The sequence below is a fragment of the Salmo trutta genome, chromosome 13, assembly GCF_901001165.1.
Source record: "Salmo trutta chromosome 13, fSalTru1.1, whole genome shotgun sequence".
Lineage (NCBI taxonomy): Eukaryota > Metazoa > Chordata > Actinopteri > Salmoniformes > Salmonidae > Salmo > Salmo trutta.
Genome location: NC_042969.1, coordinates 3311146 through 3338544, shown reverse-complemented (window position 1 = coordinate 3338544; position 27399 = coordinate 3311146). Strand labels below are relative to the sequence as shown.

The 27399-nt window shown below is 42.6% G+C and overlaps 1 protein-coding gene across 5 annotated transcripts in view; it reads right to left on the bottom strand.

Moving 5' to 3' along the window:
* The window catches only part of ocrl (OCRL inositol polyphosphate-5-phosphatase), a 35360-nt gene that overhangs the window by 6211 nt on the left and 1750 nt on the right, over positions 1–27399 (bottom strand). Inside the window, exons 2-19 of one of the 5 annotated variants that reach the window (XM_029770660.1) lie at positions 27302–27384; positions 22311–22402; positions 21866–21904; positions 21113–21226; positions 17565–17795; positions 17057–17324; positions 15716–15877; positions 15113–15214; positions 14597–14711; positions 13832–13948; positions 13089–13270; positions 12557–12668; positions 12053–12162; positions 11282–11417; positions 10869–10979; positions 10330–10495; positions 9461–9696; positions 5871–5894 (exon numbers count right to left, since the gene is read on the bottom strand). In XM_029770660.1, coding sequence (XP_029626520.1) covers positions 5871–5894; positions 9461–9696; positions 10330–10495; positions 10869–10979; positions 11282–11417; positions 12053–12162; positions 12557–12668; positions 13089–13270; positions 13832–13948; positions 14597–14711; positions 15113–15214; positions 15716–15877; positions 17057–17324; positions 17565–17795; positions 21113–21226; positions 21866–21904; positions 22311–22402; positions 27302–27384 — 2400 coding nt within the window. The remainder of the gene's footprint in view (positions 1–5870; positions 5895–9460; positions 9697–10329; positions 10496–10868; positions 10980–11281; positions 11418–12052; positions 12163–12556; positions 12669–13088; positions 13271–13831; positions 13949–14596; positions 14712–15112; positions 15215–15715; positions 15878–17056; positions 17325–17564; positions 17796–21112; positions 21227–21865; positions 21905–22310; positions 22403–27301; positions 27385–27399) is intronic. The other 4 variants (XM_029770661.1, XM_029770662.1, XM_029770664.1 and 1 more) reach the window with 4 other exon arrangements.

Sequence of the window (27399 nt, the reverse complement as noted above, 5' to 3'; positions counted from 1 at the left end):
ATTCCTAAGATGATTCCACATGGCACATTGCCTGTCATTATAGGTATAGGGAACATATTAGAGCGGATTATCGCAAGGTTTGGATGTCGGGTCGGCTTGCAGGAGAGCCCTTTTACTGAAAGCGGATCACATTGTTTTGTGTCTAGCTGCAAATGGATCCCTGAGAAGTAGGGAGAGTCGGGCCAAAAATAACCACTGGCAATGGGGGTCACACACACACGAATGGGACACAGTGATAGCCTGCAGAGCCATATACAACATCAAGAGCTAGAGAGCCTCTCAACGTGTTACTGTTCCTTAAGCTTCTAGGAGCGCAGCTTCTACAAAAGATGTAGCCTAGGCTACGGTTAGGTGACCAGAAATAAAGGCTTTTACAGAACTCAAATACATCAGGCCCTGAATGTTGATTTGGGGGGGGGGGGGGCAGGGCTTTTTCCACTGGTGCTACTAACTTTTTTAGTTGATGGCACCCAGCACTTGATTTGGTCGCACCAATTTTTTTTACCTGACTAGTGTCCCATAATGTACCTACATTCCATAGAACCAGGCTAAAAGACTAGCCATCTTTTAAAGTAACATGCCATTGCAGGGCTCGACATTCAGGTCCGTGACAACTGAAAGCTACTGGCCTGAATGAAAAGAATACTGGCCTGGGAAAGCAGATGATACTCATATTACTTAAATGTTAGATTTAATTTGAGGGCTGAGCAAATACCCTATTTCCCGGGCTACCCAGACTCCTTGCTCCATCCAAACTCTACGCCACACCACGGACGTTAGTTTCTTCACCGCAATTAGTCTGGATCGGAGTACCTCCCCAACCCTTTACCGAATGCGAACACATTCGGGGCCATCTTAATAGTACAGAAACCGATGGGTTGGGCCAGAGACAGAACACACATGGGTAAACCGGCAGTTTGACAATTCGTCATTGGATCTGATACTAAGATTGGATAGAGACGATCCAATCGCTGATGACTTTGTCCCCTCGTCACCACAAACGACTTCAATAACGGCGCAATCTCAAAAAGGGTGTTTTTGTTAGAGATTTTTAAGTCACTCCACAGTTAAAGAGCCCTTTTTATATTTTGGTAAATTCTGTTTTATTTTTCTAGGTTTCCGGTTTTCACTCTCAAAATCACACTTTATCAATAAACTACATGTTCTAAATTCACAAAAATGCTTAAACCACATCATGAGACCAATTTTGAGGTCTGGAAAAAATAGGAGGGATTATTAGGTGGCCATGATGGTATGAGGGCCAGATTGGGAATTTAGCCAGGAAACCAGGGTTCACACCCCTACTCTTACGATAAGTGCCATTGGACAATTAGTGACCACAGAGAGTCAGGACACCCATTTAAAGTCCCATCCGAAAGACAGCACCCTACACAGGGCAATGTCCACAATTACTGCCCTGGGGCATTGGGATGTTATTTTAGACCAGAGGAAAGAGTGCCTCCTAATGGCCTTCCAACACCACTTCCTGCAGCATCTGGTCTCCCACCTAGTGACCGACCAGGGCCAACCCTGCTTAGCTTCAAAAGCAAGCCAGCAGTGGGAAGCAGGGCAGTATGCAGCTGGCCCACCACAACACGTTAACTAGCTAGCTAACTTAGCTGGTCCATTGTTGCCTATGCGAGGAAGTTAGGCTACCTAGCTAAAATGCTTGCTAGCCTATGACAACAAAAACTAAAATCCACAGACCGTTTTGCCAACATGAAAGAGAGGATGGCATTGGCGTTCAACTAGTCTACAAGTAGGGTGAGTCCAAAAAATGTTTTACTTGGGCGGGCGGACACATACACACACACACACACACACACACACACACACACACACACACACACACACACACACACACACAGAAATCAGTTCCATGGACAGCCACATTATATTTAGCAACATTGATTGGACTAAATTGTTTTTGGTATCTTTAAGTTAGTTTTCACTGTATTAAAGCCTAGTTGATTTGATGATGTTTAAGTGTAAATGGTGCTGGAATAACGGAGACAGGGCTCCTGTTGTCTTTGTGCTGACCTGCAGTAACTCTGTGGATCTAAATCAGTAGTTGTTTAGTAAACTGTTGAAAACATTAACTTGCTGGACCTTGCTGTAGGTCATATAACTGTTTGCTACATGTAATACTTGCTTTGTGGACTTCATCGGACAGATGTTGCTCTCTGGTTTTCTGATGAAGCAAACGAATGTGTAGTTGAAATTATTCCGCCTCTGTGTGACTCGTCTTTTTGTTGTCTTGGTCTTATTGTACTGTATATCACAGTGGCATATGAATGAATGGGTTATAAAGCACGCAACGCAATTATCACAGCATAGGTTGTAATACAGCTTTTTTTTACTGGCAAGGCTTCACCAGTGATTTAACCCACGCACCACTACTAGTAGTCCCTGAGTTAATTAGCAACTAGCATCCCATCATGCTTAAGGTCACGTATAAAAATGCCCAGCTGCCCATTATTTTGGCTACCATGGCTAGAAGAAGGATCTCAGTGACTTCGGAAGAACGGTCTCAAAGGAGCATAGGGGGTTTAAAGGACGTGTGTGTGTGTGTGTGTGTGTGTGTGTGTGTGTGTGTGTCACCAGATCCCAACCCAATTGAACACTTATGGGAGATTCTGGAGTGGCGACAAACAGCGTTTTCCACCAATTATGGAATTTATTGTAGAATAATGGTGTTGAATCCCTCCAATAGGGTTCCAGACACTTGTAGAATATATGCCAAGGCGCATTCAAGTTGTTCTGGTGGCTTGTAGTGGCCCAACGCCCTATTAAAACACTATGTTGGTGTTTCCTTTATTTTGGCAGTTACCTATTTATGGTGCCATCTGTAGTGGGTTTAGCCATGCAGTGATTCAGTTTCACTGGCCGGTGAGCTGCTCAGATACGGAAGGTGAAGATGGGATTAACATCAGGGTTTATATGGGTGAAGCTGATGCTGCTTAACTGAGCACAGGCCCCCTCTGCTTCTCCCTAAACTCTCATTAGCCTTAATCATGTGTGTGAAGGCCTGTGCACTGTAGGGTGACCTGCTGTGAAATGAGCTTGGGTGTGCGGAAAAAGGACTGTATGTGTGTGTGGAGGGACGGTTGTGATGCGTGTGTACTGCGGTGGAGACGTGCTTGAAGTCTAGTTCACGTGGTGTCACTTCTATGATCGCACACACACGCAAGTGTGAGAACCAGGCTCCTCTCTTGTAGGGCTGGGCGATATATCGAATTCATATGTATGTTTTTGCGCAATATTCTAAATGCCTGTATCACTCCTTCTGTGCACCTTCCCATTTACACCAGGAATCTGAATATAATGACAAGATGCTCATGACTCTGCCCTAACAATAGGAGTCGTTGTCCCAAAGGCGGGAAGGCGGGCGACAAGCTTAGGTCCAAAATAAGCCCATAGAAACGCATTGGGCTTATTTTGGACAGATTTTAACGAGAGCGAAACCTCTCGCTTCGCCTCTTCCTCTGTTCACACACCCAAGCCCCTGAAACTCACACCAACAAAGTTGAGAGATCACTTCTTCCTCTCTATTTGCATTTGAGGTTTGGTCCAACAGAATCGGTCATATGGACACCCAATCACATTGAGACATTTTACTGTCATAGTAGAAGTTAACCTGTCTAACGATATCCTTTATATGTCTCAACGACTCAGCTGTCTAGTCTTTTATAAAATGTGCAATAAGCATAAAATACAGTTATATTAGGAATTGGCCACTTATTATAATTCGGAGAAATACGGTAGGTCACTTGATTTCAACATCTGAACAAAGTGAAGAGGCTAGCATGCTGTTCAAACAGTTGGAGACGCATAGAAGGTAGTCTTCATTACAATTCAACTGTTCTGCCGTGTTAGCTACAAAACATATCCAAGTTGGCTAAACTTGAAATATAAAGATTAGCTGGCTACTCACTAGCATGTGGGTTTGTGCTTGAGAGATTGTTGTTGAGACCTGTGTTCATTTTCTCTAATGCCTGCTACAATAAGTTAGTCATTATTAAGTGAATGTGCATTATGCATGGTTTTGGTTAAATTTATAACAAGGGCATTTTCATAGACTTGAAAGCCAAATCAGAGACGTTTGCAAAAAAGCAGGTTAAACTATTTTGAATAAATAATTACATTATCAGTGGGGCTTTTAGCCTAATTTCACACGCCCTGAATTCATTAGATTATTGCTGTTTGAAATGCAGTGTATTTGACCTTTAACTATACAACAAAGCTTAGAGAAAATGTTTAAAAAAAAATTATAATAATAATAATTATCGAGATGTATATCATGAAAGTTTGAAAAAAAATGAGATATGATTTTTAGGCCATATCGCCCTGCTCTACTCTCTGGTCTATCACTGCCTTAGGGTTATCAATCTCAACCAGTGCTTGCATAATTTGAAATATTTAAAGCATATAATATGCACTCATGCGCATTTCATGACGGTCTTATGCGGCCCACCAATATCTCAGATTGAAGACTAGCACAGCTAGTAGTGCTGAGAGATTAGGTCTTTAGCTCGATTATTAAAAAAGTAACTTATCGATTTCAAATATTTTTGTAGACATTAAATGCAATACGCATTATGTGGGTTGAATGCTGTAACAGAGAATACAAGTCCCATGATGGTAGTGACTGCCCATTACTGCTTATCACTTATTAACCATTTATTCACATTACTTCAATAAAATATTTCAGCTGTGTATACTACATTTGTTTTAGGCCTAGTTGATGATGTTATTATTTCATTCCAAGTGATCATCTCTATAGAGCAGCTGCCTATGCTGTCTGACAAAATAGAATATTGGCCTGTTGGAAACTACAACGCCCTACTATATCACACAGTCGGGGCTTGATCTGATTTCTCTCTAGAGAACCTGCACATTGCGCTCACAGCAAAAAAGGAAATCAAATAATTGAACCAACATCAGTCAATTAGTTGTTTAAAAACGGAAAAATACCACAATTCAACTAATCGCTCAGCACTAACTAACATTACTGCTATGGCAAAGACGGACATGCAACCCCTGCGCCTAGAGCTGTAGTAAATTAAGACTTTAGTATTGGATTCCAAAACAGAATATTTGATCATGGTCTTGTCTGAACCAATGTCCTTCCCTAATTCAGAACATGAGGTACTGTATATTTGGTTAATCTAAAGGTGTTTTTATGTCAAATCTAGAAAGCAACATTACTAGACTAGAACCTGGGTTGCCTATTTCGCTGACCAACAGCGGGGCAACAGACTAGCCTTATACCCTGACTACACCGCTCGCGTCGCATGCGCGTTGCAAAATAAATAAATGTCGAAATCTATGTTATTCAATTATTGCACCCACACTGCTTGCGCGCGTCTGCGTTGCCAAGGGCTAAAATAGAAGTCCTTTCTATTTCTGACGCAGATCGCGCTGCAAGTCCGGTCTCTCCCATCTCCTCATTGGTTTATAGAAGCAGGTACCTCATTGGTTATACCCACGTGGGTGATTGAAAGACAAACTGTGTTGCCGGTCGTCGTAGTAATACTATGAAAGTTTAGATGCCAATCACCATATAAGTTCAAAGATGAAAAAGCTTGGAAGGAGGAGAAAGGACTAGAAACGATTCGGTTGGCCGTTTTATGTGTGGATTAATTGTCGGAGTAGAAGACCTTGTGCATTTCAGGTAAAATAACAACTCAATGTTTATATCCCAGGACAAATTAGCTAGCAACAGCGAGCTAGCTAAATAGGTCAAATTAGCTAGCAAGTGCAAGCTAAGTAGCCAAATGTTGGGTTCCGTGTTACAGTGGGACACCATAGAAATAGAATGATTCTAATCATTATATATTTCTATAATGGGCACACCATGTTGACTTTACCTTTTCCGTGTAGCTGTCCTCTCCCTGAGCACCCAGCAGCCACCAGCACAGCAGTGAAGAGTTGGATAGGAATGATCAAAGCAATGAGGAAAGAGAACAGAGAAGATACTGTAGATAGGAGATAAAGCGTAACCCACGAGGAGTAAGGAAGTAAGATAATGACATGCTGTTTGAAAGGTGCAATCTGTAGTTTACTGTCTGTTTTTTAAAGTATGTGTCCTAGGCCGGCAGGATTGGGGGAAAGGGTCTTCGAGAGTGTATCGAGCACTGATTGGCCTAAATTGAGTTTTGTTTTGTGTGTGTTTTTGTTTGAGCATTGATTCCTTGGAGCATTACAGGGCATTACAGATTGCACCTTTAAAAATGAATGATTCCACCCAAAAGTACCCATGCAAAGAATGACAGTAGAAAAGTAACAGTGGAAGCAAGAGATCATTTGCAATGCAATGGATCATATAAACATAGCATACTAATATAACACTAGCGGCCAAGGTGGATATAGATAGAAATGCATGGACAGGCTATTTGTAATGTAAAGTAGACCAGGGTATATGACTAGCCTAGACTTAGTCAATGATCCCAACATTTCAGGAAAGCCCTTCTGACATTTGTACACATCATGTTCCACTTCCTTATTCCCTTGGAGATTCTAAACAATGGCACAGGTTGAAACATTCTCGCTGCACTCGACAGACTGTGGAGATTAGGGCTGTGGCGGTCACGAAATTTTGTATTTATGTTAGGTCCTGATCTGGCTATGCCAAATGGATTTGGTCTACCCTAGTTCATTTAGTAGACCAGATTTGCTTAGAATTCCATGGCATTATTTTATATTATGAAGAATACAATTGAACAAAGCTGAATAAAATAGAAACGATTTGAGGGTGTGCGGCTATTCTGTGTTGAGCGGTTAACAAAGAAATAGGTACTCCTATATGCTTCATTTAGAGTTATTAATGTAACTTTAGTTGTTCTACAAACGTTGGGCTATATGTTTTGATTTTTAATACATTGTAAGGCTGCATGATGAGACTAATGATGATTTGAAAAAAGTTGCTTGAAAGGCATGAACTCTGCTTAGTTTTTTTTGTGCAGGCTGTACACACTTCATCAGTATCTCATTCACAATTTGACAAGCACTTGATAATGCCTTGAATTTCACAGCGGCCTCCCCTTTGTGTGGCCGTAATGTACCCTAAAAAAATCCATGCTTTTTGCGGCCAGTGGCCGTTGTGCCCTTGGCCCGGAGTGCTGTGTTGTGCCCTTCTCCCGGAGTCCTGTGCGCCCTGAAGCACCTCTTACTCGCATGGCTCTCCATCACGTGATCGGGTCTTTCTCACAGGCTACAAGTGAAGACAGACATCTGGGATGCAACTGTGCGCGTCCTTATCCGATTCCGAGATGCATATTAAAAGATATTGGAAGAACTGTCCACATTTACTTTTCATCAGCAAACAAGATGAGTAGACCTACCGAACAGCAAAAGCACTAGCCTATGTCAATCTACTATCCCCCATAGTACAAAAGTCAACCTATTCTATTCTGTGCGAGAAATAAATATTCCAAAACAGTCTGCGAAAGTTGTGGGATGCGATAGATCCAAAATTAATACAACCACTAATATCCAAAACCCTTTTTCTCGCAATGTGGCTGATGAAACAGAGCAGAACATTTAGCTTAAAACGTTGATAAATTAGGCTATTTCTTCACATTACAAGCGCAGCAATGTGCACATTGCAGTAGGCTATAAGTGCGAATGTTTTATTAGCGGGAAAACACCATTATTAAAAGTGACCGCAATTGTGATTATGCATGTAATGCTTTTATTATAAATTATCTTCCCCAAACTTGAAACTCACGCGCTGCTTATGTATGCCAGTTAGGCTCTACACCCCTGGTAAAGCGGATTAATGTGCTTCATTTTAAGAAGTTATTTGGCGACTTTAGTTGTGATACAAACCTTATCAAAACATATAAACTATGGGCTAGGTTACATGAGGTGTTCGACTATGATTAGAACATTTTTTTTTCTTTTTTTTTTAAAGGCATTGTTTCTTATGCTGGGCATTATTCACAAGTGATAATATATCATTCAGGCTAATATTGTCACCCATCAGACTATTCTTAATTGAATCTTGTCTTTACATATACTAAATAATATGTGTGAAATTTGTTTTGATTTAGAATGGACCATTATCATGCACCTGTCTTGAAATAGGGGCAGTGTGAAAAAATACATGTCATCTATGCACTTAAATAGCGAATGGAGGACGCTTTTCAAGTGGTTCATTTTCATGCCAGCCAGGTAGGCTATACTCCTGTTGTAAAGATAAGCAATGTGCTTAATATTATGAAAGTTGAGAAATAAATATAGTAGACCTAGCCTACTGAAAGCTGATGGGATTCTCCTCTTTTTAGTAGAGGCCATCACTGTTTTCTCGTGCAATTGCATAGCCAATAGAAATGTTGCGCAACATGAGCTCTCATGAAGTGTTTGATGAAATTTTCGATTACATTTGAATTGTCAGAGTGATTAGAGGGACAATAGAGTGCTGAGTACCAGTCAGTTAGCAAGTTTGGTAGGCTACTTATGACCATCAGCAGCATCAGAGATTGGAGAAGCCTAATTACCGTGACTAAACGGTCACGTGGAATTTGACTGCCTTCATGACCACCGGTATGGCGGTAATACGGTCACCGCAACAGCCCTAGTGGAGACTCTTACAATCCCTTAAAGGAGTGGACAAACAGGCCTTCACGTGTCCCTGCCAGATATCACTTTCTGAACAGGCTTTTTGAAAAAATAAGGAGGGGCCAATGGAGGAAGATCTAGAGCAAATCTATGTGCTCTTCAACACCAACCTTTGAGGCCTGCTGCAGTGTTGGCTGCTTTTCATGTCTTAACCGTTTAGATGGTTTAGGGTTAGGGAAACCAACTTTAGCAGAATCTCTTTGCCAAAAGTGTCATGGAGAAAAACAACTACCTGCCATTGCTGCCTTCAGTTCCTTCACAGACTGAAGTACTGTATATACAAAAAATAAGCTGTTGCATTGACTGTTCACCTAACCTGGCAATGAATACTATATTTATGCTGTGTTGTCATCTTAGGTCTCTCTTTATGTAGTGTTGTCTCTCTTCGTGATGTGTGTTTTGTCCTTTATTTTCAATCCCAGCCCCAGTCCCCGCAGGAAGCCTTTTGACTTTCGGTAGGCCACCATTGTAAATAAGAATTAGTTCTTAACTGACTTGGCTAGTTAAATAAAGGTAAAACAAAAAATAACAATATTTAAAAATATACACAGTACCAGTCAAAAGTTTGGACACACCTACTCATTCAAGGGTTCTTCTTAATTTTTACTATTTTCTACATTGTAGAATAATAGTGAGGACATCAAAACTATGAAATAACACATACGGAATCATGTAGTATCCAAAAAAGTGTCATATTACATTTGACTGGTACTGTGTGTGTATATAATTTAACAAACATTTCTTCAATACGGAACAATATATACATCACTCCTAACCTACTTTGAAAGTATTCCTTCCTGGTTGCTACAGTAACTTCACGTTAACTAGTCCCACTCACCAGGTCGATGAGCTTGGTGATGGGGATCTCCCGGATGGGCTTCTTCATGCGGCACAGGGTCTCCAGTGAGGTACCGAAGCAGCTGGGCAGGTAGTTGCCTGAGATGGTGATGAAGTAGTCCTTGCCTCGGTCCAGATGCAGCACCAGAATGTCCTCGATGGCGTCCTCTCCTGAGTTGAGCAGCGTCACCGAGTCCTTGCTCACATACACATCCAGGAAGATCTCTAAAGTTTCGTCTGGTAGGGAGAGACAAAGAGGGGAAGTTTTCATTAGGGTATGGGATGGAAAACATTCTGCAATGGAAAGTGGACATGGGCTTCTCTTATTGAACAAATCCAGGTAGACCAAAATCCTTGTTTCAATCTGTTTTCTTTCCTTTTGGTGCCTCAAGAACAAAGCCCTAGTGGTATTATAACTGATGAGGGATAACACTGGGAACAAAAGATACATGCACACAATGGGTTATGACAGAGTATAGATGCAATACAAATGCATTCTTCGGTCCAGTTGCGAAACAACCCCTAGACCCTAGGCACGTTATGTAAAAGATTTGATTGGTAGGCCTATTAATAATATGGTAGCAGCATGCCCTCTGACAGGCTTGGTAGGACTTTTAACATATTGTTTATTGTATACGTGTCAAAAGCGTATTTAAGGAGTAGGGGCTAGGGGTCGTATCTGGACAGGCCTTCCTTCTCCCTCCTCTAGGAGATTATTCAACTGATTGATCAGTGAATCCTTAGATCCTCAGATCAGTGAAATCTCACCAAGGAAGGAGTGAAGTATGCATTGTGAAAGTATCCCACCAGACAGGGCCTGTGACTGACTGTGGAAGGTAGGTGACATGGCTAAAAGTGAAGGGGACTCACTGGGCTCTAGGAAGCCTTCGCTGGGCTCGGCGTGGAGCCAATTCTTGCAGTACTGTGAGTCGTTCAGCTTGGGAATGAAGGCAAAGTGACAGGGGACCTGCCCGTCGTTGGAGATCACAAAACGCTCCCGCTGAAGCTGGCGGAACTTGACGTCCTTAAAGGTGAACTACGGGAGAAGAGAGAGAGAGAGAAAGAAGTTGAGAGGAGGACAGACACGCAGTAAGCCGGAGTGCAATAATATTTGATTGACCTATGCAAAGTAGATTGTTTAAAATACAAATAGATGCCCATACCATTCTACCTGTGCAAAGTAGCTCAAGCATCTTGGCAGGCTTATATCAATTTTCTTAGTGATTTAAATTCAGACCAAAATATTGCCTGTCACAAGTCCCTAATTCAATTCAAAACGACCATGTACCTTGCTTACTGACAAAAACAGAGAATTATTGATCTGAATCAACATGGGGAGGACATGCTGGACAGGAAATCAATACGATGAGAGTCATGGCTCTGCACGTGTGCATGTTCTGTCTACTCACCTCCCTGTGGGTCAGTGACAGAGACGGGAGGAATTCGTTCTCCATCCTGTCCATCATGCGCACAATCTCCTCAAAGACCTTCTTGTGGCGCGCCTCGTTCACCACCTTCACCTGTTACACACAGATTCATTTTCCATCAACACCGATTCATTCATTATAGCATAACCAAGCACGCTATTCGAAAATAAACACATTAAGCCAATTTATATGTATTTATATTATCATTCTTAATAAGCTGTATAGTATGTTAAAGGTTTTTATGTCTATTTTACTTAATGGACTCCTTCGGCTTAGCAGATATGTGTTTATTGTGAATGTGAGGTCTCCATTGACTGCCTCGACCTCAATCAGTCAGATGTGATTTCCAGACGCTGACAGACAATGAAGTGAGTAAGTGGCTCCATGATCCTTACCCCTACACTGAAGAGGGAGCTGACGGGCTTGTGGTCACTGGTCTTCAGTTCCATGTGGCTCCTGTAGTGGAGCTGCTTAACGTCACTACCCCTCCACAGGATCCGGTCGCACCACGCCGGGACACGACACTTACCACTGCAGGAGAACCCCAGACAGAGAGACAGTGGTTAGAGGCACAAGGTCAGCTAACCTCACACAAGGATCGTGTTCATTTGGGCACTAAATGAAAGACAGCGGATTGAAACAGTGATAGACAACGTGGACTCGTCCAATAGTAAACAGTCATTTTCGCTTTCCGCTGAAATGTTTTCCAAACATGTTCAGTTGCATGCCACACAACCCAGTGTCTCCCTAGATACCTTAGATTGTTTTCCAGGTACATAACAAAGGCCCCCAAAGCAACCTCCTGGGTCTCTTCAAATTATTTTAGGCAGGAGGGGAACAAAGCTAGTTAGGGGGGCCTACCATGCCTATTCAATACTGGAAAAACATTGCCTCAAACAGCTGTTTATATTTCAGTAAGGACTCATTTCATTACTGGGACAGAATGTTTGGAAAGGTGGCTTTTCAGATTTGACCTAACTAGGTACATAAACATAAATAATCAAGGTGCTATGGAATATGAGGACTATCCTACACAGGGTATTTCCTTTGCACTCTGTTGGGTGGGGGAGTAATAATTTACAGCTCAAAATACTAAACTCTCTGGGTATTATATACTGTAAGTACGTACTTGACGGGAAAGGAATCAGGATCAGTGGTACATTTACCTAGAGTCCCAACGGTCCGTCTTGGCATCATACTTATATGTGGGCATGAAATTGATCTCTCCCTCAATGAAGTCTGTGAAGGCTTGCCTGGTCTGTCTCTGGATATTCAGCTTCACACAGAGGAAGGAGGGGAAATATACCAACAACAAAGGTTATTCAGAGACAGACAGAGGAACTCCTGTATTTATAACCCTCATAAACAACCAGAGAGAAAAAGGGAACAAGGAGGGATTCCACCAAAGTTATTGCAGAATACAGAAGTCCTAACTCCACTCAAAAAATAGTTACTTTTATTTAGTGTCACTCTTACGGTTGAAGTTGCTGTTTATTGTTTTGTAACTGATTTGTCACAGTGCAGAACTTTAAATGACAACATGATTGATGTGCAGTATTGTTTTATTCAATTTCAACAATTTATGAAAGCGCTGAACCTTAAACTTTAGGTTGTTTGCATAAACAAGTTGTAAAAACCCATTGCGCGTGTGTGTGTGTAAATATTCTCACCTGGTCATACTCTTGCAGCTTCCTTAGTTGGTTGTGGGAGATGAGCTGTTTGACCTCGGCTGCATCGTACACAAACAACCGGTAGTTCAGATCTCCTACCCAGATCACTACACTGGACCACAGAATGGATGAAGAGTTATGCATTGTAAAACAACACCATGTAAAGTCTTACTGTAATGCCATAAGTTTACACATAACATAAAACTCTACGAAAGTAAATCTGTGACATGGTTACACTATTTTACAGTCCACTATTTACTTTGAAATTATGTTGAATTACATTATTTTTACCTGAGAATTGTTTATTGGGTATTCAATAACACAATCACCACGGCACTTCGTAAGTACTATTTCAAAGAATTACATGTATTATGGGCAATGACGACTACTGTAAGTCCCTTAGATCTTGAAATACTATTATTGAGAACACATGCCCAATGCATTGCCCAATGCTTTACACTAAGTGGTATGCTAGTGTGGGCATTGGATCAATGCCTATGACTCTACAGTATGGGTCTTGTAAGGGACTGACTCGTGTTTGACGATGGTGAGGGGAGGGTGGTCTAGCAGGTGGAAGCTCATGCGGGCACAGATGTCTTTGTAGTCCTGGTTCCTCCTCTCAAAGTCCTCGACGTGGGCCGCCAGGTGGGAGTTGACAAAGCAGAAGCTGGTGTTGTGGAACACAAAGCGCACCGCCACGCCTCCCTTGTTCCCCTAATGGGAAAAGAAAGCATTGGATGTTGATTGACTGATTTGTTTGTTCAGTAGTGTCCCGCAACAGACGCTCAGCCCATCAAAACTTAAGACATCTATGGTGTGGTGTGGTGACAAAACTGCACATTTTAGAGTGGCCTTTAATTGTCCCCAGCACAAGGTGCACCTGTGTAATGATCATGATGTTTAATCAGCTTCTTGATATGCCACACCTGTCAGGTGGAGGGATTATCTTGGCAAAGGAAAAATGCTCACTAACAGGGATGGTAAACACATTTGTGCGTAAAATTTGAGCGAAATAAGCTTTTTGTGCGTATGGAACATTTCTGTGATCTTTTATTTCAGCTCATGAAACATGAGACCAACACTTTACATATTGCGCTTATATTTTTGTTCAGTGTATTTCATATTGCATTAAAATATCTGTTAATTTACATGTGCGCACAAATACAGTGTCTATGTTCTGTATTCATACCTATAAAATGGCATAAAGTTATAAAGTTGATTGGAGAAATAGGAGAACACAAACACTTCCTCCTAGTTGACTTGACTCATTCGTACCATTTTTCCCATGATGCCAGTTCCCACTTGCTCAGCAGCCACTTCTTTGATGTGATTCTTGTGCACCTTGTTGACATACACCACCAGCATCATGCCCACTAGTCGGATGGTGCGCACCTGCGGGGACAAAAGCATCCATAGTGGACGACATTCATATCCAAATCAAATCAAATCAAATTTATTTATATAGCCCTTCGTACATCAGCTGAAATCTCAAAGTGCTGTACAGAAACCCAGCCTAAAACCCCAAACAGCAAGCAATGCATGTGAAAGAAGCACGGTGGCTGGGAAAAACTCCCTAGGAAAAACTCCTGAGAAAGGCCAAAAACCTAGGAAGAAACCTAGAGAGGAACCAGGCTATGAGGGGTGGCCAGTCCTCTTCTGGCTGTGCCGGGTGGATATTATAACAGAACATGGTCAAGATGTTAAAATGTTCGTAAATGACCAGCATGGTCAAATAATAATAATCATAGTAATTGTCGAGGGTGCAACAAGCACGTCCGGTGAACAGGTCAGGGTTCCGTAGCCGCAGGCAGAACAGTTGAAACTGGAGCAGCAGTTTCAACTGCTGCTCCACGTCTATTTGTGTATGAACAAAATATGTTGATAAGGGCATCTGCTGCTATTGATAAGTGTGTGATTACGGTAATTATTTTACGTAATTACAAGAATGTAATATTCTAGGAAACAGTTTATTTTTAGTTTAGTTGATCGAACCATTCCTGTTTAACACTGAAGATGAGAAGAGACCTGTCACTAACTCACCCTTTTGTACTTGGCTTTGGGGTGAAGACTTCTCTCCACAGCCTCCACCCACAGCTGCTCCTTCGAGGAGTCCAGATAGAAGAAGGCCTCTGTGCTCAGGTCCAGCTCCTGGAAACTACAGCACCCAGAATGCACAGGAAAGTCAGTGTTTAAATGCTTAGGAAAGTGCAATTAGCACTCATGCATGGGAAAGTGCACAAAAACACTCTTAAGAGTATGTAATGAAATTTAGGTTATAACTAAGTCCATCCATCATTAATGATGTGGCATTCAGAGGATCCGTTTCCGAAAAGTATGTTATTTGCACAATTCTGGGTTGTATTCGCTAGGCCCCAAACGGAAGAAAACGGACTGAAGCAGGGAGGGAATACCTGAGGTTGTCCGATAAGAAAAGCTTGTTGCTTGTTTCCGTAGCAAAACATTTTGCAACGGTGTGCACTGATGAATACAACAGGTTCATTCACTCATACATTCTGTGTAGAAGACATTGGATACTCAGATAGACATGTCACTGACCCCAGAGCGTATACGTCAGGAGGTTCTTGGTTACAACACAGCCAGGGGTCTAGACAGCTGTCTGGGGACTGGCCGTTCACATTCCACGTTCCGGTAAACAATCTGAAACACACACAACAGTCTTATATAGACATTCACATGATTAAGTGGACAGACACACAAGTGAGTTTAGTGCTTGGGTGTAGGCTGATAAGGGTTGCAGGTAAGAATGGGGACAATGGCTCAGTGAGTGACGGTACTTTTTAATTCAATGCAGGATCCTGCCCACTACAGCCTCCAGAAAAATGTATAATAACTAAATAGGCGCATTTGATTTAATCTCACCAGAATGGAATTTAAAAGGGTGATGCTGCTATAATCCACTTTCAATCGATCTCCTCAATGTTCTGTCCAGAATCACAACTGGCTACTGCAGGGGAGCACATATAATGGAGCTGGCTCAATGAATCACCCGTGTGTGACTTTACCTTACCGAGACCGAATACTCGGATTAGCTCTCCAAGGTAATGCCTAGTGAATGCCTAGTGTTTCGCTTGTGGCACACAGGAGACCCGGGTTCGAACCAAGTCGGTCACACACACCCACAAACCAACGGGTACTCACCTGAAGTCCTTGATGTCCACATACTCCTTCTCCTTCTTGCCCAGGCGGTGTTTGATGAGGTACTCTCTCTGGCCGGCCTGAGTGGAGAACATGGCATTCCGCATGCTGTTGGTGGTGGGGCTGTCGTTCCACGAGGTGGGCCGGTCCACTGCAGTCCTAAGACTGCAAGATCAGATGAGCTAAGTCATCACCAGTGTATTTCCACATCATTATTTCACAAGCAGGATGTAAAGCCTACACATCAACAACTAGGCCAGCGGTCACCAACAGATCGATCGAAAGATCTCCAAGGCATTCGTAGGCGATCACCAAACATTTCTATAGAAAAGCCAACGATAAAGCCTTGTGTTCCTATTTTTTTGTTTAGCACAGTTGGCGGAAGGTGCACTTGATTCAGCAGCCTTAGGGCCAGGAAAGTAAAGTGTTCCCATTTTGAACCATTTCATGTGTCTGAAGGCAGAACTTGGCATACGTTCATGTTTAAGTTATTCAGCGCTGTAAACTCTTTGTTCAACACTTTTTATAAGCCATTCTGCTTACTTCCACTCACGCTACAACCAGCACTGCAGCTGCAATTAATGAGTATATCAAAATGTTTCCATAAGCTTGTGTTATCATTAACGGCTTGTCTTTTTTTTAATATATATATTCGAGAAATATGACTTTCTCTGGTCATAGGAATAACAACATGAATTGGTGCATGAGGCAGAAATAATGCAGTGCGACTTGAATTTTGACCATCAGCTGGAAGGAAGACTGTGTCCCCTTTTCTCAGCGAATGGAGGGAGAGTGGAGAGACGGTGAGTCGGGTGAGAGACAGCCTTACCGCTGCTCTCTCTCTCTCTCTCCCTCCCTCCCTCCCTCCCCTCAGACTGACAATCAGATGCAGGCCATCAGTCCAGTAAAACAAAAAAAAGCCAATTATTATGCTCGCTCAGATTTGCCTCACAAGTAATAGAACAAATGATCTATTACCAGTGTGACCAAATACCAAACATTTCGCAATATAATTTCAAAATGGTCTGAGAAGAACAACATTGGCAAGGCAATTCAAGTATAGCCAACATGCAGTGATAATGTATTGCGCCTATAGCGCAAACATTATTGCTACAGAACGGTTTTTAATAGGTTAATGTTGCATACACATGTTTTTTAAGTCACGTTTATTTTGGAATCAGAAAGTGATCTTGACTCAAAAAGGTTGGTGACCACTGATCTAGGCCCTCTAGAAATAAATAGAGGCCATCTGACACCAATAGAAGCCAAATACAGTTCTGTAGGGGAAAAAATATCTCCAACAAGATGGGCATACTATGGGACGGTCCTACTGGTACCACTCACTCGGTTTTGGCAGGCGTGACGAAGGCAGCATCTTTAGCCTGTACGGACGAGGCTCTGTCTTTGGAGGTGGGGATGGGAGCGGGGGGGAGAGGATTGGAGGGAGTGTACGAGCCTTTACGTGGAGGTAGAGGGGGAACTGGGGGGGCTTCCCGGGGGGGCACAATGCGATTCTGCTGGTTCTTCTTCTCCTCCACTTTGAGGGAGTGGTTGAAATTGTCCTCAAAGCCAAAGTCCGTGGCCAGGGAGAGAGCTGTGTCCTGTCTATCTGCTGAGATGGAAAGATTCAGATGTGAAAAACCCTGTGACATTCAACAAGTGCTGATTCACTCCTGACCTCTTCACTGTATTGTGTGCTGATGTAAAATGGCTGCAGCACCATCACCCAGATGGGTGCTAGACATAAACTCACAAGGTGAGTTTACCCTATACAATGTCAAGCGCTTTGAGCAGCTGGAAAAGCGCTATAAAAATGCATTCAATTTGAACTATATTATCCATGTATCCATACCTGTGCAGGTTGTATCCATACCTGTGCAGGTCTGGTTAGCTGAAGAGCTATTGTTGAGGTTGGGAGGCGGTGGCGGTACGCCGGTGGGCTTGGTATGAGAGTTGACAGCTTTGTGGATCCCTCTTTGCGGAGGGATGGGTGGGACTGGGGCAGAAACTTTGTGAGGAGACGACATTATGGGAGCCGGCACGATGGGATCCATCACTTTGATTTGCGTGCTTTTGGACTCCACTGGAGGAAAAAATAAAAAATAAAAAATAAGAACCTTGGGTTTGACAGCAGCGCTGGATCACTTAAGAGATAAATGTTCTGAGTTACATAAGACAGCATTTCTGTACAAGTTGCAACCTGCATAGTACATAGTACCAAGAATTGCAGTCTTTCAAACGTGTATAGTTCCAAGAATGACCTCAGAGTACAGTAAATGTAGTTTTTAGTGGATCTAAGGAGAAATGCAATAGCAATATCACTACTCCCTTCAAAAGGATCTAAACCATTTTTCTATGAAATTTGCCATCTTGTTTCTATTGACCATCTCAAGCGGACATCAGCAGTTTCTGTGAATCATTATTACAATGACTGGGAAAACAGACTATCTACAGGGACAATCCAGGAGGAATAAGATCGTTGTGGATGGCATTCCAGAGTCTTCGTATGAGAACTGGGCCGTATGAAGAAAAATGCTCAGTGAAAAGCTGCAGATGGATCATACGAAGACTGAAGTGGAGCGCGCTTACAGGTCTGGAAAACATCTAACCAGCCAATAGTGGTCAAGTTCCTGAGGTTTAAAGACAAGATGGCTGTTCTGGAGAGAGCCAAGATCTTGAGAGGAACCAACATCTTCCTCAACCAGGACTTCTCTGAAGCTGTGCACCAGAGGCAGAAATAACTTATCCCAGCTATGAAAGCTGCCAGAGAGCATGGGAACATTGCTTACATTGACTAAGACCCCATTAGGGGTGTCTGTTATAAAAAGATGCTCTGCGTTTTGACACAAAAATCAACTGTATTAGTTGTTCAGGCGCTGGTCTTGTCCCATCTTGATTACTGTCCAGTAACATGGTCAAGTGCTGCATTGAAAAACTAAGCAACGCTGCAGCTAGCTCAAAACAGAGCAGAACGCCTTGCCCTTAACTGCACATAAAGAACTAACAACAACAACATGAGAAATGTTACTGTGACAAATTCCAGATTGTCTGCAAAATCAAATAATATTCAGCTCAGATACCAATACATAAGACATGCAACCAGGGGTCTCTTCACAGTCCAAGTCCAAAACGAATTCACAGAAACGCACAGTTTTATACAGAGCTATGACCGCATGGAACTCCCTTCCAATTACTCAAGCAAACAGAACAATTACCTTTAAAAAAATGTATTAAGCCTCCCGAGTGGTGCAGTGGTTTAAGGCACCACCTCGCAGTGCTAGCTGTGCCACTAGAGATCCTGGTTTGAGTCCAGGCTCTGTTGCAGCCGGCCGTGACCGGGAGACCCATGGGGCGGCGCACAATTGGCCCAGCGTCGCCCGGGTTAGGGGAGGGTTTGGCTGGCCGGAATGTACTTGTCCCGTCGCGCTCTAACGACTCCTGTGGCGGGGCGGGCGCATGCACGCCGACACGGTCGCCAGGTGTACGGTGTTTCCTCCAACACATTGGTGCGGCTAGCTTCCGGGTTCAGCGGGCATTGTGTCAAGAAACAGTGCGGCTTGGCTGGGTCATGTTTCGTAGGACGCACGGCTCTCGACCTTCACCACTCCCGAGTCCGTACGGGAGTTGCAGTGATGGGACAATTGGATACCACGAAATTGGGGGAAAAAAGGGGTAATTTGAGGTTAATTTCTGTGACTTTCCTTGTCTATCAGTGTATCAGTGTTTTGTTACCTTCCATGTTCTGTGGACAGCAAGAGTAGCTGCTGCTTCTGCAAAAGCTAATGGGGATCCAAATTGCCACTGGTCAAAATTTGTGCACGGAATAGGGTGCCACTTGGGACAGTCAGAGAGACAGCGTAGGCAGTTTGGGTGGTATCTAGGAAGGAGCTGGTTGATGTAAGAGGCTGTGTTGCTATATTTTTACAAGCTCACTGTGAGACTGCGTCCCAAACGGGACCCTTACTCCCTATATAGTGCAGCCTATGGGCCCTAGTCAAAAGCAGTGCACTATATAGGGAATAAAGTGCCATTTGGGACGTTGTAACAGTGTGATCTCATTACAGTGGGCTTTCTCAATTATTAACCAGCGATGCCAACCATTGACACGGACAGGAACTGTTCTAAACTTGAAGGGCGGGTTGTCATATTGAATAGTTACTATCCCCCATCTAGCCAAACTGATCCAGAACCTGCATTTATAATGGCTAAGGCTGCATGACCGAAGGTAACCGCCCCTTTCTGCCCCCTTGGTAGATTCTTCCCCAGAGCTAAAGAACCAAATCACATTCTGCACGTGTTACTTTAGGCAGACATCCCCATCTCTTTACATTTCATACTTTACTGACCCTCTTCTAAACCCTTTCTATCAACCAATTTGACTGAAATGTCGACGTAGCCTACAAATCAAAACGTTCAAAAAATATATTTTTATAATTTAGGATGTAGACTACAACCGCAACCTTCTCTGTCTGTTGTAACTAAGGATATTGCAGTAGCACACAAAGGACGCAGGCAAAAACTATCTCTGTTTTAACCACTAACATACATCTGTTTTAACCACTAACATACATCTGTTAAACACTGAAAAAAATAACACTACAACTTGACTGCCTGTCTGCCTCCTGCCTGGTCAATGTTTGCAAAAATAACATTCAATCGGTACTGAGAGTGCCTGTCTGTCCAGCTTGTGTTTGATATGCTGGGGCAGCAGATGGAACAGAAAAGTAAAGAATCCCACACATGTGCAGAAGCTTTCGTTGTTTTGCTATAGGGAAGAAGATTCCAGAGAATTGCCCAAGGCAGCCACTCCATTTTCAGATAGATCTTTGTCAATATTCCAGGACTGGGCATTGTGAATGAGTGAGCAATCAGTGAGAAAAGTATTGTATTTTCAACTAATAATTACTTTTGGGGGGGCGAAAATGTACAATGCATGTACAATGCATCTATAGTAAAGAGCCACTAAATATTTTGGCTGTGATAGATGAGGAACGTGGACACCAATCATTTAATACCAATCATTTAATACGCGTAATCCCATAAAGATAACCCACATTGAGTGGCCCATTAACCACAGAAATAGCTGAATCAAAACATACGTCTACCAGAGACTATCAAATGTGGCAATCGTAACATAACACAACACCAAAGAACGTGGGTACTACTAGATACTCTGGTTGCATTTCGGTGGCTGCCACTACCACCTTTAGAGGTGCATTTGACCTTAAACATATCTGTCACAGGCAGGCATGGGTTCGACGTGAGAGAAGAGAATGTAGAGATATCAGTAACCTGAAGCAGTGCAAGTGAATAATACATGCCCAAGGGAGTAGGGATGTCAGTCCGGTTCGGCAGTGTTGAGCAGTGTGAGAGAGGAGAGAGAAAGAGAGACTGGTTCACCTTGCTGCTTGGCTCTCTTCACCTGGGAGAAGAAAGACTGGCTGCGCTCATCGTCCTGTAACTCCAGCACCAGCTCTGGGGCTTTCTCCCCTCTGACACAAATCCTAATACAAGCTGGAGGGGCAGGGAGAAAGACAGATTCATTCAAACAAAACACACATTCCCCATTGACTCACCTTATGGCCACCACAGACCCATTCAATTCATAACACTTTATTCCCAAGGGGCAATTATTGCTGGACATAGTGTGTGACACGGGCAGGAGTGACATGCAGACAACACATGGATAAATGAGTTACATTCGCCACAAATATACCATTGACTCACTCACCACAACCATGCAGACAATACCCACGTCTATATGCATGTCTACCCACTATGCACAAAATTAGGTAAACAGTGATTTGGAAACAGTGACCCACTTCAACCGAGTGCAGATTGCCCCATTGCCATAGGCAACTCATGACCAACTTTTGCAACCAAATAAAGCTGCAGACACATCCAGACATGGAGCTCAGGGCATTGCATGCTCTAAAAATGTAGCCAAATTGGATGTAGAGTGCTGTAACAACCGACTGAAATGTTTTTATTGTAGTATTGTTGCCACAACACTGGTATTGCACATAAGCTCATATTATAAAAGGTAGAAACAACGACCTAATCCATTGTTTACAGTAAATCGCACATTAGAAACAATTCCTATCAAGACGGATGCACATTTGAAAAATGGAAGTATGAGGAGAAAAGTCTTACTTTTTAATGGTAAGTCAATGAACAGCGCTTCTTCGGCCTCTGAAATAAAGCGGTTAAAAGGGGGGGGGGTGAAATTATGTCGTGAGAAGGTTCCAATAGGCTCTTGCTACTAGCTGTTGACTTTTAAATGCTGTCTAGCAAGAGAAAAGAAAGCACCTTGGACTTGTTGCACACTACGACAAGCAATAACCTTGAGTAAATACTGCTCCGATGGTAAGGAGTTAAGGAATGTGAAGTGAAATTCCTGCAGGATTTTGAGGAGAGGGGCTCTGCATCACAAATAACTGTTTCGTGACTGGAAGCGCAACAATTTCATATAAAAAAAAAAATCTCTGAAAACTAGCCTGTTGGAAGTTAATTTCCAAATCATTTACTTAGGCTGCATTACAAAGTGCATGGAATTTAGTCTCAAAGGATAACTTAGAGAAACCATACGTTCACTTACGTCGCACTATCTGAAAATGACTGTTGATGGGTATGGACAACTGAGGTACCGGAGAAGACACAACAGCATCAGGGTTAGCCAAAACACCCAACCTGGAGGGAGAAGAGGAAATTATATTTGGATACAGCACCCTAAATGGTTGGTTTTCAGCTAAAAAGTTTCATTTGATCCAATTTGCATAAAACTTCATGCAATATAGTGAGCGAGAGGTTGTCATAGCGATTTCATGGACCTCATCTCAAAAAAAGTAACAGGGAGGAAAAAAATACATTTCTAAATAACTTATATAACTTTTGCAGTTTCATGCAAGACATTCAAATGCAAGTGCAATGAAAGGAAATGTAAATGATTAGGTCTGTATGTTAGAGCTTCAGAGCTGTGATGCTAGGGTTAATATAGGGTCATATATCTCTCTCTCCCTGATGATGACAACGCAACAGCCAAAGCATCAGCGAACTGAAGTCGATTCCAATTGAAATCCATGCAAGACACTCAAATAAAAGACAGCTTAACCTCATATGAAATGCTTACAAGGCCTGAGCTTTAATCCATATCAAATGGAGTCTGCCCGAGCTGTTACGTGGGTTAATGTAGGTCATGTTTCACTCCCCAACAATGACTGTGCAGCAGCAGCCAGGGCGTCGGGTTCGGCAGAACATGTCCACACTTCCTTTCAACTCTTAACAGGAAATGTGATTACTGTGGAGTTGTGGAAAATGATTCAACCCTGGCTGCTGGTCGGAATGTGTCGAGTTGGGACACTCTTTTCCAAAAAGGCTAGCTGGAGATTGCTCAGTAAGTAGTACACCCAACTTAAAAAAATAAATATATCAAATCACAATGTTTTATCCCCTCGTAATTTAGGCTACATTTAACATCAACAAGTAGGCCTCTATTACCATGACAACCCTTGTCCCTCACCATTATTCCAGCAAGAAACGATCAATTCAATACGTGACATGGCAAAAGCCTGACATCATCCCCTACTGGCACCTCTCCTTGCAATCACTGCCTTATGAGCACTTTTCCTTAAAGTTGATAACCAACTATAGGCTAGTCATACAGAGAGCCTGGGACCTCTCTCAGCCTATGAGAGCATAGCATAGGCCTACTACTCAGACTAGAGCAGGGCTTAGCTCAGTATGTACAGTTTTGATGCATTTAGGTAGCTCTCATGCCAGTCTCATTAGAATCTAGGACATGGTGGTGGAATGCATGTATAATACAGTGGCTGGTACTAGGGCTAATTGCCCTCTCTTTGCCACACACCAGATGTAATGTTCCAGAGTCTTACTGCTCGCTAAACAAAAACATCCAACCATGTGCTCGAGCTGCAGGCTGAGAATCTCCTCGTGTGAAGCCAAGATTGGTGCTGTAAACAGTGGGCCTTACTTTGAGACTGTGGCTGTTCTGCTTGCTCCCGACTGTCCATATTAAGAACTAAGCAACAACATGAGTTCAGTACTTTTCACTTTTATACTGAAACATCTGATTGCAGGAAAAGCCACTTCGGCAGCAGACTACATCAACATGAGATTCTGACGTGAAAACCACTGGGACATCTGAGCTCTGTAATAAATTGCCTGCGTGCATTTGACAGCGAACTCCCATCAGGACACAGCGGATCAATTCAGGCTCTTTCTGGCATGATGCACTGAGGTCTATCGCTTTATGCTGTAGTGCTGCACTGTTTCTCTTTAGAGGCATACCTGGGAATTATCACTCCACCTCAAACATTATACTGCTAAAATTGTAACAACGCAACCTTGTTATTCAAGGTAGACTACAGTATACACAGCACCACAGCCAACATTGGTATGGTGGTTCTGCAGATAGTCTTGTAGAGATGGTTCACAAAAGCAAAATGCCTTACAAGTAGCAGTCGGAGCGGAAGAGGTTTTGCAATGCAATGTGTCATCTTAAATTGTACACCACAGCTTGACAAAAATAAACCTGACCACTTGAGTGCAACTCATAATTATGTCCATGTTTGTTGACCCAGTCTGTGTGAGAAAGGCAGATATGAATAGGGCTTTGGCGGTCATGAAAATTTGTCAGCCGGTAATTGTCATGCAAATTACTGCCGGTCTAACGGTAATTGACTTAATTAACGTAAACACTTTTAGCATCTCCAAGCAAGAAAATGAATTTCAGAAGAACAAAATATGAGTCGGCCTACTGTTTGTTATCTGGCTATGCGCCATGCCATAGGCTGTAGGCTACTTCAATTAGCAGACAAGGTATGCTTATAAGTCCTGTGCCATTATTTAATATTATATGATTTTATAGTAAGAAGGATATAATTTAACTTAGCTGAATAAGATAGAAAGGATATTTTCACCATTCAAGAGCGAGTGCACATATGAAGTGGCTACATTGAGCGTAAAAGTGATCATTTGAAAAGGTCCTATATGCTAGATTTAGTTATTTGACAACTTTAGTTGTGAACGATACAAACCTTAGAATGTCTTAGAAATCAAAGCATATATGGGCAGCATGATGCGACTACACCGAGTGTACAAAACAATAGGAACAGCTTCCTAATATTGAGTTGCAATCATTTTTGCCCTCAGAACAGCCTCAATTCGTCGGGGCATGGACTCTACAAAGTGTCGAAAGCGTTCCACAGGGATGCTGGCCCATGTGGACTCCAATGATTCCCACAGTTCTGTTAATTTCACTTGACGTCCTTTGGGTGGGTGGACCATTCTTGATACACGTTGGAAACTGTTGAGCGTGAAAAACCCAGCAGTGTTGGATTTCTTGACACACTCAAACCGGCGCGCCTGACACCTACAACCAAAACCTGTTCAAAGGCACAAAACTTTTGTCTGGCACATTCAACCTCTGAATGGCATACATAGACAATCCATGTCTCAATTGTTTGAAGGCTTAAAAATCCTTGTTAAACCTGTCTCCTCCCCTTCATCTACACTGATTGAAGTGGATTTAACAAGTGACATCAATAAGGGATCATAGCTTTCAACTGGATTCACATGGTCAGTCTGTCATGGAAAGAGCAAGGTGTTCCTAATGTTTTGTACACTCAGTTTATAGGCTATTGATGATATGAAAGTCGCAAAAAAGCTTGCTGTCTGTTCCTTGCCTCAGGCTGCACACACTGTTCTCTCATCACAATCAGACTATTCTCAATTTAACCTCGTCTTTGCTAATATGTAAAAGGAGTTCAGATTTAGAATGGCCAGTTATTAAAATGGGCAGGAACAGGGGCAGGGGGGAAAAAATACCTCATCCGTATGTACTCGATTAGTGAATGGAGGCCGCTTCCCCATCGAATAGTGAATGGAGGCCGCTTCCCCATCGAATAGTGAATGGAGGCCACTTCCCCATCGAATAGTGAATGGAGGCCGATTCCCCATCGAATAGTGAATGGAGGCCGCTTCCCCATCGAATAGTGAATGGAGGCCGATTCCCCATCGAATAGTGAATGGAGGCCGCTTTCCCCATCGAATAGATAATGGAGGCCGCTTCCCCATCGAATAGATAATGGAGGCCGCTTTCCCCCTGGTTTGTTTTTTAATCATGCCGGGTATATAGCGGTTTTATAGCTGATCAATGCTTAATATTAGCAGCTGAGAAATATATATAGAAGCAGTAGAAAGCTGGGATCCATTTTTTAGAGGCAACCATCAAAACTGTGCTTCATTTAGAAATGTCTGGGCTTATAAGAACAGTTATTTCACTCAAGGCATCAACCACTGTTTGAGTAGTATGCAGCCTCTCGCTGCGTGGCTGGGGATATTCCACCCAAATTCTGTTTGCCATGGACTCTCCAACCCTGTTCCAGCAGCTACATTTGGGAAACCAAGTGAAATCTGTTCGGGAACATCTATAGTAACATGTTTTCACAACGAAACATATTTCATTAAACTGTTGACAGCCACTCACTCAGCAGGCTCGAGAAAGGAATGAAGGACAGAGGAGATAGAAACACTCGGTGGTGAGATATTCTGTAGCTAAAGGTGTCAGCCTAGTCATTATGAAAATATAAAAAATGCCAAACACAGATAGGCTGCAATTGTTTCCAAATATGTAGCCTATTTGACTGATAAACCTTAGCTTCCAACCCAATACGGCGAGTAAAATAGACTTGCTTTCTAATTTGACGAGCTGACGCTGTAGACGGTCGTGGCCGTCTGTTCTCTCGGTCACTCCAGCGCATTCTAATTCCAGGTGTTCTTTCAAAATAAACCGCTTTTTGATTGATTTGGGCTTAACTCTAAGCCACCCTGCACTATCAATGAACCAACAGCATCGCCTACAGGCTCATGGATAGAAAGTTTGGACTGTAGCATAAGGTAACCAGTCCATCCAGTATGCATAATACAGTCCGCTCAAAGGCAATTACTAGAATTTGTTTAATTTTGCAGGAGAGGCTAGACCAATTATGTACCAAAGACATGTTAAATCTGTTTTTTTTCTGCCATGCGTAATATGTGGTAGGATATTAGGCTTTGTATAATGGCACAATCATTATTTTAAATCTTTTTTTTTTTACAGATCTGGGGGTCATATATAGGCCCATGCGCATTGGTGTTTAGAATGAGTCATCACCTTAGAAAGCGCTGTCCATTTCTTTGCATTTGGCTTAGAAAACACATTCACAACCTGTTGTGGAATTTCTTTCTTCAAATTGATCAATCACAGTAGGTGAGTTTTAAAAGCATGGTACAGTTTTGATGACAAGTGTTTTGTTGTGATTTTCAATTGCATTTGCATTGTGAGTGGTTAAAAGGACAACAGAGTGCCGAGTACCAGGCCTTTAGTGACCTGACAGCACTACAGAGTTGGGTCCTACTAACACATGTCCAGAGTGCGTGAAAGGAGATTACCATGACTCAACAGTTACGTGGAATTTTACTGCGGTCATGACTGCCGGTGTGGCGGTCGGAAATATGGTCACCACAACAGCCCTAGATATGAATTAACATCACATTTCAGACAATGAGTTCTCTATTGTTAGTACTTACATAAACTCCCCAGAGCACTCAATCAGCGACAATAGCCTGGGCTCCTTCTGACCAGACAGCCTTAGCTCCTGTCCTCTTACAGTTTGAACATCACTATT